The sequence below is a fragment of the Cupressus sempervirens genome, chromosome 7 (genome assembly GCF_028749045.1).
Source record: "Cupressus sempervirens isolate cs-2001-9-10 chromosome 7, ASM2874904v1, whole genome shotgun sequence".
Taxonomy (NCBI): Eukaryota; Viridiplantae; Streptophyta; class Pinopsida; order Cupressales; family Cupressaceae; genus Cupressus; species Cupressus sempervirens.
The window spans coordinates 721,507,378-721,520,861 of record NC_143124.1 but is presented as its reverse complement, the minus strand read 5'-3'; the positions used below and the strand labels follow the sequence as shown (position 1 = coordinate 721,520,861).

Here is a 13,484-nt window from a genome sequence, read left to right as displayed (position 1 = left end):
CAGCGCCCCAGGGTGATGTGGCAGCTGTGTAGGTAGTCTACGTGTCCTGGACATTTGATGTGGCACACATGCATGGACTTGGTGAACGCTGGGGCCAACCTGGCAAGGTTGACAGCATGGCGCTGTCAGTGGGCGTCGTGTGGCACAGACTCAGCGGAAGGATGGCGACATGGACAGCCTGTTGTACTCGACAGCTATCACTAGAATATACCTTCGTGTGGCTGGGGTTTATTTGTCGTCATTGAGAATTCGTGGACAGGTCACCGAAGTAAATGCACAGTAGCCACTGGGAGCCAAGGGAGCCAAAAAAAAAGTGCACTGCCAAGTTTGAGATCTGTGCGGCCGGAACTCTTTTGCGGGGGCCGGATAAAGTCTGTGCAAGCCGGCAAAAGGATATCACGTTGTTGGATGTTTAAAATAAAAATCCCACATTGATGGGACTTTGAAATGTGTAGTTGTTTATAAACTTGCCACCGAAAAAGCAAAGTGAAGCCGCCCGCCGGATTGGAGATTAGGCCGGTTTCTGGTGTAAAGTAAGTGTCGGAAATATAAAATGCCGGAAGTGTTGAGCTTGCTACTGAATAAAGAATATTCCCTGTGCCAAATGGAATATGCCACGTTGCAGAGCTGGGGTGTGACTACCCGGTTTTGCAAAAAACTTTCTCTACTAGCCCGACCAAGGAAATTCTTTTTGAAAAAATGCAGACTTCGAAAATGTAGAGAAATAGCAAAATTACAGCTCCGAATTAAATGAAATTGCAGATCTAAAATATCATTCCCGAGTTGCAAATCGGGGCCTTTGGGTACCAATTTGCAAATTTTTTTTTGCCTCACGATTGACTTTGGCCAAGGGTAGTCGAATTTATAACCGATTTGCACCGAATCAGCATTTTGGATGCAATGGCGAGGTCAGATCTGGCTCTAGATGCTCGCAATTTCCACAATACTTCGGATTTGGGCCAAGGTGCTGAAGCAACAATGGTCTCGAATGACTATGTGAAGAGAAAATTTCCAAGCTCTGATACCATGTAAGAATTTGCCTTAGGGCAAAATTCACCTAGGAACTAAGAACTCAAACACAAGCACAACTGTAGACCAGAAAGGAGTATGATCAGAATAACAATGTATTCGATTCAATATGCCTTAAAGTACACTAGGAGTGCTTGTATATAAAGGCCTCTGAGATGCATCTAGAATGCCTACGAATCAGCATCATGATAAGTTATACAACTAGGCACATGTCCACCATATATGGGTTATTCTCCATTAAGCACGGAAGTAAGTGCGATGATGAGAGGATAAGCCTACAAGGGTGTAACACGCAAATTTATGTTGTAGGCAACATGTGCTAAAAAGGGAGTGCGAATAATTGTGTTGTCTATATGACAACTCAGTGAATGATGCAAACTCCAGAGTTGTAGACACCATGTACTGAATTAGAGTTGCGTACTTCTATGTTGTCAACATGACAACTCAAAAAGGTGCGCAAACTCCTAAGTGTCTCACAAAATAAATAATAAAATAATGCATTAACCTAAGTAAACTTAAGTAAGTGTAAATAGTAAATACATATTTACACCAACATTTTTATTCTCTTCACCTTAGAGATGAGCGAATATGTGACACAATTATCTCATCTGTAATCTTCACATTTACAATGCCTACTACCATACACATAGATTTAGCGACCTCTCCTTTCCCTCAAATCTCCTTATTTGCTTTTGAGAATATTTGGCCCAAATCTTGTTCTTCCTTAGCTCTATCATCACTAATCCTATGATCAAAATCTCAGTTCTCAGCACTAGAATTAAAGTTTTGCCCATAAAATATTAGATACACACCAATAAGAATGAGAATAAAAAATGCTTAAAAGACACAAGAGATTATTTTTGGAAAACCCTTTCAGTTGAAGGGTAAAACCCAGCCACACCAGGAAAATATCTCTTTTATTGATAATAAATGTTCAAGTACAATGTTTTTACTTGATACCCACTTGATACCCACTTGATACCCACTACACTAATCAACCACATATAAATTGAAACGAGAGACTTCATATTATACCTAAAGATCTCTTCAATTTTCAAAAACAAGACTCTTCATGTTTCCAAACACATGGTGGTTCACATGACACGTCTTTTTCATATGACATTATCTCAAATATTATCACAAATATCTTCTTCACAATATAGAGGTATTTTCTTAATAGCAAAATCAGAGAAAAAGAACTCTATCGCATCTACAATCTCCAACACTCCCTCTTAGGAAGAGAGAGACCTTTAATATGGCAGGCACACATAGCTGCAACCAAAATTGCCAATGATAATTTCTCATCACATAGATTCTCCTTAAAACAAGTTATCTCAGCATAACTCAATTCACCATCTATGCACATAAAATTAAAGTCATTGAGTCACACACATGACTTCCACCATGCTTACTTGCAGAGGATGGAAAAAGGGCTTTCGCCTCAGATTTCTCCTAGAGAAGAATGTATTTCCACCATGCCTACTCGTAGAGGGTGGAACGAGGGCTTTCACCTCAGACTTCTCCCAGAGAAGAATGTGTTTACACCATGCCTACTCACAGAGGGTGGAACAAGGGATTTCACCTCGAACTTCTCTTGTAGAGAAGAACTCATTAACAATATGTGTAAGAATGGCTGAGGTTCTCTCTCAATGAGACTCCCTCTCAACAGGGGTAGCTTTGATCACGACAAAAGATAACTGATTCCAATTGTTGCACTACCACATAAACTTGCAAAGATTTAGACATCTCCCTCTGTCACACAACCTCCCTCTGAAGCTGAAAAGTCTCCACCTGTATATGATCTTCCTCTTTAATGAAGATAAGCAACATCAAGTCAGTCCAAGACTGCAACTAACATTCTCATGCTCATTAATGCTCGCATCATCTCATTGCTTCTTGATGTGTCCTGCAACGAAGAGAGATTAAAAATAATTTGTAACATCAATCTATCATGAAGAGATACACAGAGATTAATGCTCAAAGCAACACTATTCCCAGTGCTATAACAGAGTTTTAATCCTATAGGATACTTATCTCTTTGTAGTCTAGTTTTTCTATGCAATTCAATTGCCATCAGCAACCTCCTGTTATAGATACTTTTTCCAATCTGAATCTTTTCACAGAACTTGTCAGTATCAATGTCAAGTAATATTTAAGATACTGTCGCACACAAGTTTCGTATGTTTGCTCCAGAATCATCACTACATAAAACATCTACTATTGACATCCCCAAAGAACTCAATGACAAAAATAATTTCTGCCGTATCCACCAAGACCACCATCCAAGATATGCACGGTGACCATGACATCTTAATTAAGAGAGAGACACAATATCAATTTACAAAAGAGAAGCCCAGACGCTGCCAGCTATTATTCACAAAATTGAGAGACACACAAAAGTTTATATAGAATAATCAAAGGACACCATACAAGTCTTCGGAAGCTTAAATAGAGGAATGGCGTCTTCACTAGGACTCTTGTCACATAACAATTATTAGAAGAATATAATTATAAGATATCTGCTGAATATATAGCCTGCTTTCTTCTCTCGTAGAAAATATTTGCAAAAATCCAAACTTAAGGATTACAAATATAATGGTATACTGCAGAAAACATAAGCTCAAGCAGAATAGTCACACAGAGATCATAGTTACTTCACACGGTAATATTGCTTTCAGCAATTACATACCTAAACTTAATAGATGAACACACTACTCAAAATCATTATTGTACAGACATAAAACAAAAAATAAATTTAAGCTTCACCAAAGTGAAGCAATCACACTTATTTTGACCACGGCACTCAAAAAAAGAAAAAATCGTCACAGTTTTTTGAATAAGCTGCTGTTACAAAACACATCCACTGCCAATAAGAAACTGTCGAAGATTGACAGAAAATCAATATACTGAATATCATAAAACTATATGCTTCCTGTAGATAATCAAGCTCAATAGGAAACAATGCAACTTCCTTAATAAAAATTTCCTGCAAATGGCACACACACATTATCGGTCTATATTCACAATACTTAACTGGAATTTTCTTGCGAGCAAGATGAATCACTTATTATGACAATCCGATGCCGGATACAAAAAGGAAGAAGTCAAAGAGCCATAAAGTCAGCCGTTCTTCAAATAAGAACCGACAATAATAAAGGAAGACAAAGCAAGAGATGCTGAGTTGAAAGACAATAATAAGATGACGTGACACAAGAGATGCTATGATAGAATAACACCACATATGCTGCCAAAGATGCTGAGATAGAAGACAAGGATGCCATGGCGTCATTATTAAACTCTCATAAACACTGCTGGAAGATAACGGAGAATTCATGAGAATAAAACTAAACAGGTTCAAATCGACTTATGCAGCAGCACAAACAAAATCAAGTGTTGCAACCACTAGAGAAGAACCATGAACATAAACAGTATTATCTGAGAGAAGCAAATATAATCAATGACACTTTGAAAAAAAACAGATTTCTATAGCAGCTATATTCCCCATACTCCTATATTCAATATTGCTGATATCTACTGTGGCTCTGATACAATGTTAAAGCTTTGCCCAGAAAAGATTAGATAAACAGCAATAAGAAAGAGAATAAAAAATGTACAAAAGACGCAAGAAATTATCCTAGGAAAACCCTTCTACTTGAAGGGGAAAACCAAGCCACACCAGAAAAATCTCTCTTTTATTGATAATAAATGTTCAGTACAATGCTTTTACTCGATACCCACTACACTAATCAACCACATAAATAGAAATGAGTGACTCTTCATATTACACCCGAAAGTCTCTTCAATTCCCAAAAACAAGACTCTTCATGTTTCCAAACGTGACTGTTCGCATGACACATGTCTTTTTCACATGACATCATCTCAAATATTATGACAAATATCTTCTCCACAATATAGAGTTATTTTGTCAATAGCAAAATCAGAGATAAAGATCTCTATCACAGCTATAATCTTTAACAGTATTTACTCCTGCTTTGTCTGCTCAATGTAGGTCACTCTTCTGAAAATCGTTTATATCGCTAACAATATAGTAAATAAAACATGTTTTGAAAATGGATGAGATCTTTCATTGACTCTTGAGTTTTTGTGGACAGAAGAAAATCGTGACTAAAAATGTGTACATGGGTAAATTGCTGGTTAAAACATCTTCACACATTGATTTGGCTATGAAACTATGCATTTTCTCTTTTGATATCTCAAATTTTAATTTAATACTTTTTGTAATTGAATTTTGCAAAAGAAAAAGTTTTCTTGAAGTATTTTTATAGTTTTAGAACTTTCTATGTTGCCGAGTCCTTGCTGACTATTTTCAGAGTTTCAGCTGAATTACCTTTGGGCTTGCTGAGTATGCTCCAGGTACGAGTCTGAAAACTATACTATTTACAAACACCTAATATTAGGGATTGTGTTTATCCGTCACAATCTCATTGGTTGCAATCTTCTTGATATGCATTTTCTCTTTTGAGATCTCAAATTTTAATTTAATACATTTTGTAATTGAATTTTGCAAAAAAATGTTGCCACGTCCTGGCTGAGTATTTTCGAGTTTCAGCTGAGTTGAATTTTTTGGGCTTGCTGAGTATGCTCCAGGTACGAGTCTGAAACTATGCTATTTACAAACACCTAATATTAAGGATTGTGTTTATCCGTCACAATCTCATTGGTTGCAATCTACTTGATATTACCATGGCCTATCAATATATGGCTCATGATTAACAACTACAGTTGCTTACACTTGCCTAGTCATCCTACGCCCTATGATTTGATTCGTGGCAATGTCTTGTGCAGTGACAAGTTAGATGTTAAGATGGTATCATAGCTTGGTGGTAATCTTAAAATATATCGAGTGCTTAGAAGTTAAGGTTTATTTGTTCATTGCAGTATGTTAATGGGTTGTGGAATTATTCCCATTGCATAACTGTGTACAGGGGCAATGCATGATTTTGATTAAATTATGCTTTCGATGCGTTAGATTGTCCTTCGGGTGATTCTAATTTTAAATCGTTAATTTGTTCCTTTTGAAGGCTTTGTGTACAAAATATGGTTTTAGTAGAGCACATATGAATCAAAGAAACAATGAAAGATAGCAAATAAATAATGTAAATGAGTCAGGCACAAAAAAAGGATTAGAAGGAAGTAAATCTCTTGATAATAAGAATTGTCTACTAAGTAGTTTTTTATGGTAGATTTGGAATGTGGAGTGTAAGGAGAAAATCAGAAAAATATTCAAAGAATAGAAGACGAACTTGTTGAACTTGAACATCAGGCAGAGTTTTTAATTTTTGGAGAGAAGTGATCTCCATCTTTTGATTTGTAAATTAGTTGGCCGATTGTCCCTTTTGATGCCATGGATGGTGGGGCAGAGGGCAAGGGAATTTTTTAAAGTCTAGTTCACTTGGGACTTGCACCCATCTTCATCCCTTGGTAGTTTGCTGCTCCCATTGAGCTCAATGTGCTATTTTACCCAATTTCAACACTTTATCATGTCTCCAGAAGTTTTGGATTTGGGTCTCTCCTTTTGAAGCCTGAATTTTTTATTGCTTTTTCATACTATTTGGCAATAGCATTCATCCTTAATCTACTTATTATTGGAAAAAAATTAATTGGTTGTAAAACCTAGTGTTATTCTTTGTTATTTAATTGAATGAATGCCTCTTAATCTGTTGGTAAATGTAGCAATGTTGTTTCTATCATAATTATGCTACTTCTTTAGTGTTGGAACAGTGACAAAATATTCACCCATGTGCAGGCCAGAGCTGTATAAATCAAGAGTTTTAGAGCTTAATGCTAGTGATGATCGTGGTATTAATGTTGTTCGCACAAAAATTAAAGACTTTGCAGCAGTGGCAGTAGGTTCTGGTAGTACTAATAGGTAGAGTTTGCTTTGATCTAGTGTCGGTTGTTTATTATTAGTTTTCATTAGACTTTGAAAAGTCTGATAAAGTATATCAAACTTCAGCTTCATTAGTTTTGCTTATTCCTTTATTTGGCAACTTTTAGTGGTTATCTTTGTCCACCCTTCAAAATCATCATACTGGATGAGGCAGATTCAATGACAGAAGATGCTCAGGTATACCATCTTCTTATATCTGCGCTATGAAACTTGTTAGTTTTATATTTTGTTTACCTTTAAAGTGTGGAATATGTTTTCTTAAAAAGTATCCACAATGAGTAGTATTTTGCATACCAATTGATAGAATGCCTTGCGACGTACCATGGAGACGCACTCTAAAGTTACAAGATTCTGTTTCATTTGCAACTACGTTAGCAGGTATTATATCTGTGCTCTTCCTTTTGGTTGTCTACGTGGTGAAGATAAAATCCGAGACTGCAGAATTATAGCAGTTATATCTAATGCTGAAGCTTAGGGTGTGATAGTTAGAAAAGAAAAAAGAAAATATTTGGATGTTATCCTTTTTAGACTTTTAGACTTTTCTGAGTTTCTGATGTGGCCTATGTCGTAGGATTATTGAGCCACTTGCTTCTAGATGTGCAAAGTTTCGATTCAAACCATTGGTTAAAGATATCATGACTAATCGAATACTACACATTTGCAAAGAGGAGGGCCTTCACCTTGATCCAGATGTAAGGATTTGAGAAAATGAAGTTTGAACAGTAATGGTAGAATTTGAAAACTCTTATAGCTGTTTTTCTTTGAAATATAAACATAATTTTCTTTATTCTATAGGCCTTGAAAACTTTGGGGTTGGTTTCTGAAGGTGATCTTCGTCGAGCAATAACTTGCTTGCAGGTTTGTATGATTATGGATCAAGCACATATTATAAACAGATGTTTACATGGTATGTGATCATGTATTCTTGGGAAAAGCTTAGTATTTGTTTGACATTTGCATATGTCTAAATTTGGATGGTATGCTTGATTGATGCCAGCTTTATTATACAAATGCTGAAATTGTTGAGTTTTTACATAACTTTCTTGCAAACATATAGTATTGATTTGTTTACTTTCTCTCTATTTGTCATTTTATGTATACCTTTTTTAACTCAAACTTCAGTTGACATTAACATCTTGAATGTTGCCTTTTTTTTGTGGGGGTTGATGATACCTAGTTATCCAAGACCCAAGAAAAAGCTGGCACAGTTTCAACACCAGACACATATTCTACCTCATCATGTCAGAACAAGAATAGAAAAATGAAAGTAAATAATGGGGAGGTCATCAAGGAATTGATGAAGTCCTTTCTAAAATGCTAGATTGGCCCAATATAATCCGTACTCAAGAATAGGGTGACAGAGTGTCTAGTAGATAGCTTGTCAGGCAAAAAGATGTTGGGATTATGAATTATACACCTTGCAGTTCCTCAGGTTGGTGTTTATAAATCATTTTGTAAAATGTTCCCACATGGAAAAGGGTGTCCCATTCAAGGTGTTAGTTCCCTATATGGTTTAGACATGCTTGGGAAATTGAGGTATGCTTTAGTCTGGTTCCAAGAATTGTATTTTATGAGGAATACAAGTTAACCCTTGAATGTTGGAAAATCTGTCTTATGCCAAAATCCTCAATGGAGAAGTTAAACTCCAGAAAGGGCATACCAATGCAATTGATATTTGTGCAGGATTATAAGGAACATATTATTGAATCAACATAATGCACACAATACTCAATCAAGCATAAGTTAATGCAACAAGGTCAAATGTACAAGAGTAAAGACAAGATATTAAATTTTGACATAATGTTTGAGCACAAAGCCTGTTAGAAAGTAAAGTCCACCAAGGTAACTGAGAGAGGTTCGGCGGGGTGGGGGTGGGTGAATTAGTTATACAACAACTTTTCTTATCCTTATTAAAGCTTAAACATGTAATCAGCAAGTGCAATAACCATAAGAAGCTAACCATACACAATAACACCAGATTTGTTAACTAGGGAAACACCTTGATCAGAGGGAAAACCCCGGTAGGAATGGTGCCCACAAAATGATGTACTAATATATAAATTCTTTGTAAGAGGATGGACTCTGTTAGGAGCCAATGAAATACATTCAGTACATATCAATACCTGTTAGGAGACTTTGAATCCTTACGAGGAGTTTCCAACTCTATTAGGAGTTGTGGAAGGCAGAAGGACCCATTGTCCAAACAACTTTAGGGGCAAGACCATTAAACTCACTATCCAACTGGCCTTTGTATTATTCCTTTCAAACCAATAGCAAATGATCAAGTGTCCACTAGTACTCTCTGCCAAATGTAATCACTACGCTCATTCATTGTGTCTTTGTTGCACCAAGTACTTCTTAGATCTCGCTTACTCACATCACAATAATCCCTTAGATCACTTACTCGCATGTAACTTGCACTTACAATTTGCTTTCTATTTCAAAAGTAGTGCATACTTACTACACACTTTATCACAAGGAAAATAACTTTCCTTTATACCAAGTCCTCAAATTAATTTATTGAGTTGGCCTTGAGGCTTCCCCAATTTACAATTAAAATAGGACCTCGTTAAGATAAAACAATACACGTTACATTATATCTTTTCATAAATAGATAACATTGTCGACTCATAGTCTTCACAAATCTTCACATGTGTGACCTCGGACTTCGTGCACTCACTGACGTCGGCATCATGACGTCTTCTATCTCTATACAACTTCGCATAACTAGATTCTATCCCTATTAAGAGATATAACCCAATTACCAAAAACCACTTCTTAGGAAATCCGTTTGTATGCCATCTTCTACAAATCTCAAATAATTGTTACCAGTCTTCGACTTTCTGCATGTGCTCTTAAGAATAGCATCAGGACACTCTGTAGAACATGTCCTTAACTACGCTTGACCTCATCGTCAATACTTGAATCATACGATTTCAATGTCCAGTTGCTAGTTTGTCAGTCTTCAGTATGTTGATATCAACGACAAATACTACCATGAATGCAACATAAGATCACACATTCTCTCAAATGCTAGAATACTCCCCCATAGGAATATCATCAACATTCATGCTAACAAAGCCAACAACCAGGAAAAGCATTAGAAAATATTTCTTTTTATGTGAGACCATAAGGTTGAATGCAAGAGCACATAGAGCACAAAAAATTGTAGACAACCCTAATAGGTATTTCTAACATACTATCTCCCACAAGCACACTATGTGTGTAAATATTTGAAAGAATATTACCAAAATGAAATGAAATAAAATGAAAAATAATGCAAGAAAGCTTGATATGAATATAATTACCATAAATCAAAGAGAGCTTTCCAAGGATCAATACAAGAGGAGACAGAGATTTTCAAAGAGAAAGCAAAGTAAGCCCCTTGTGAATTATAAGAATGAGGCAAATGCCTAGAGAGAGAGAGAGAGAGAGAGAGAGAGAGAGATAAGGTCATTACAAGCGCTACATAGTGAGTGTGTATAGAATGAGAGAAGAGCATCTCTTATATAGAGATGAGAAGAGGAGTTATTTAGTAACTTCCATGTGAATGATTGCCACATTCATAAGTGTGTGCATAACAAGGTCATAATCCTTTGAAGGAGAAATAAACTATTTTTCTTAATAAAGGAACTACAAAAATGAGTTGTCCTCACACATGGACAAGAGGACAAGTGAATGACATGTCCTCACATGTGGTTTGGAGGACAAAATACATGAGGGATACTTTGGTTTATCCCAAATTAAATAAATACAACCAAAGAAAGATTATTAATTCTAACACCCCCCTCTAATCTTTACTTGGGGATATTACAACAAGGGGTATCAAACCCAATTTACAAAAAATACAACTTGATCTTTGAGATGTCTTCAATTGTGCAGGAGGTCTCTTGTCAGCATGGATACATCTTTGTAGAGCCAAGAGAAGTGGATAGGTCCTTTGAATGTGTTACATCTTCAAGTGGATTTGTGTTGAATGTACAACAAATAATGATGTCTTATATGTGCTTTGATGGATTACCTGAAAATAAAAATAAGAAACAAGGCAACTATCCACAAGGAGGATTTTGTTTAATATTCAAGTTAGCAATCCTTTTGAAATGTTATAAGAAAACTCTCATAGAGTAATTTGTGATAGAGTGATAAATGTAAATGTAACATGTCACTACAAAACAATGGAGCTGACTTGATATCAAGAAAAATCGACTACTCTAAATACAAAAAAAACGTTAGATATGAAAAGAGTTTATGAATGCCTCCCATGAAGGTAATATACTAAATTACTAATAGACAAATGACCATAGACAAGGCCAACTAATGCCATCGACATCAAAATTTCCGTCAATCACATGGAGATAGATAGTCCACTAATGAATTATCCCATTACAAGTTAATGGGTGATCATGTTTGAAAGTAAAGTTCACCAAGATAACTGAGAGGGGGGGAGGGGTGTGGTGAATGAGTTATCAGATCAATATAAACTTTATCAACCTTATTAAACCTTAAGCACACGAACAATATAATCAACAACCATAAGAAGATACACATACACAATAACACCAGATATGTTAACTAGGGAAACCCTTGATCAGAGGGAAAACTCTGGTAGGGATGGTATCCACAAAATGATGTACTAATATAAAAGTTCCTTGTAAGAGGATGGACTTTGTTAGGAGCCAATGAAATACATTCAGTACATATCGGTCCCTGTTAGGAGACTTTGAATCCCCGTTAGGAGATTCCAACACTGCTAGGAGTTGTAGAAGACAGATGGACCGACTATCTAAACAGCTTCAAGGGCAAGACCATCGAACTCACTGTCCAACTGGTCTCTGTATTATTCCTTGCAGAATAATAGAAATGAAATTGAACTCGGCAACTCAAACTCTTTCTCTGTCCTCTTACTGTTCCAATACCGCACCAAATACCTTCTCAGATCTCAATACTAGATCTTCAAACTTGCAACACACTGATCCCTTTGATCGCTTACACACCTTTACCAACTTCGCATATCACTTGCACAATTACACAAATCCACACTTGTCCACATTCACCACAAGGAAAATAACCTTCCTTTATACCATGTCCTCAAAATATTTCATTGAGTCGGCCTTGAGGCTTCCCCAATTAATTGTAATAGGACCTCATTAAGATATTACAATTCATTACATCTTCTCACAATTACTAAACACTGTCGGCTCACAGTAAATATAACTTCTCACATGTGCGACCTCTGACCTTGCACACTCGGTGACATCATTATCAGACTGTCTATTGTCATGGTCTAACTATCGCTCATCATGATTCTTTCTTGGTTAAGAGATACAATCCAGACATCAGAAACTACTTCTCAGTTAATCTGTCTGCACACTATCCTTTGTAGCTCTTGAATAACTCTCGCATGTCTTTGACTCTCTATATGCACACTTGTCCATGATATCAATTAACAATGTAGGACATACCCTCAATTGCGCTTGAGCTCATCATCAATACACAGTCCGTACGACCTCATTCTCTATCTGCTACTCTGCCAGTCTTTACAGAAACAATACTATGTTGACATCAATGCAAACACAGTCATGAATGCAACATCTCATTCATACTAACAATCTCTCCGATTGTTCTAGCAATGCTTAGTATACTCCTCCAAAGGAATACCATCAACATTCATGCTAACAGATCAATCCATAACCTGTATGACTCACGATCTAAGCAATGAAGTATGCGGAACACTATCCACTTAGTATAGTTATTAAAGAGATATGATGAGAGACAAAGATAACTTAGTAAACATGTGAGTCAAGCACCAGATCAACTGAAGATCTCGATTTACTAACATGTTTACCGGAAATGGTAACAACCAATTGCCTTCAAGATGGGTCTAATCAACTAAGAATGGAGGGATACTCCATGAATAACATCCTCTTCATGAGGAACAAATGGAGGGAAACTCCATATAAATATCATCCTTTTGAAGTAGAACTGTAAATAAAACCAAATGGAGGGAAACTCCATAAATATCATCTTAAAAAGTAGAACAAATAGAACCAAATGGAGGGAAACTCCATATAAATGTCATCTTTCAAAGTAGAACAAATAGAACCAAATGGAGGGAAACTCCATATAAATGTCATCTTTCAAAGTAGAACAAATAGAACCAAATGGAGGGAAACTCCATAAATATCATCTTTCAAAGTAGAACAAATAGAACCAAATGGAGAGAAACTCCATATAATGTCATCTTTCAAAGTAGAACAAATAGAACCAAATGGAGGGAAACTCCATCGAAAGTAAGTGCACACCAAGATAGGATGGAGGGATCCTCCATGGTCCGGATAAGGCAACTATGAGTTAGTTATATTGAAGGGACCTTCATAGTTAACCTTTAAAAAATTGGCTCCTTATGCAACTTACAAAAAGATACAATAAAATTCATAGAAATCAATGGTATAAACCATATAGTGCCAACATGGGCATAGAAAGATGCTATAAAAGCATGAAATTCCAACTACGTGCAAATCAATAGATCATAGTAAAATTGAAG

At 36.2% G+C, this 13,484-nt stretch overlaps 1 protein-coding gene across 3 annotated transcripts in view; it reads left to right on the top strand.

The window, feature by feature from the left end:
* EMB1968 (ATPase family associated with various cellular activities (AAA)) overlaps positions 1–13,484 on the top strand; it is a 125,237-nt gene that overhangs the window by 49,136 nt on the left and 62,617 nt on the right. For all 3 annotated transcript variants that reach the window (XM_089792672.1, XM_089792673.1, XM_089792671.1), the window contains exons 4-8: positions 6,797–6,919; positions 7,048–7,117; positions 7,245–7,318; positions 7,512–7,632; positions 7,736–7,798. In XM_089792672.1, the coding sequence (XP_089648798.1) occupies positions 6,797–6,919; positions 7,048–7,117; positions 7,245–7,318; positions 7,512–7,632; positions 7,736–7,798 (451 nt within the window). The remainder of the gene's footprint in view (positions 1–6,796; positions 6,920–7,047; positions 7,118–7,244; positions 7,319–7,511; positions 7,633–7,735; positions 7,799–13,484) is intronic.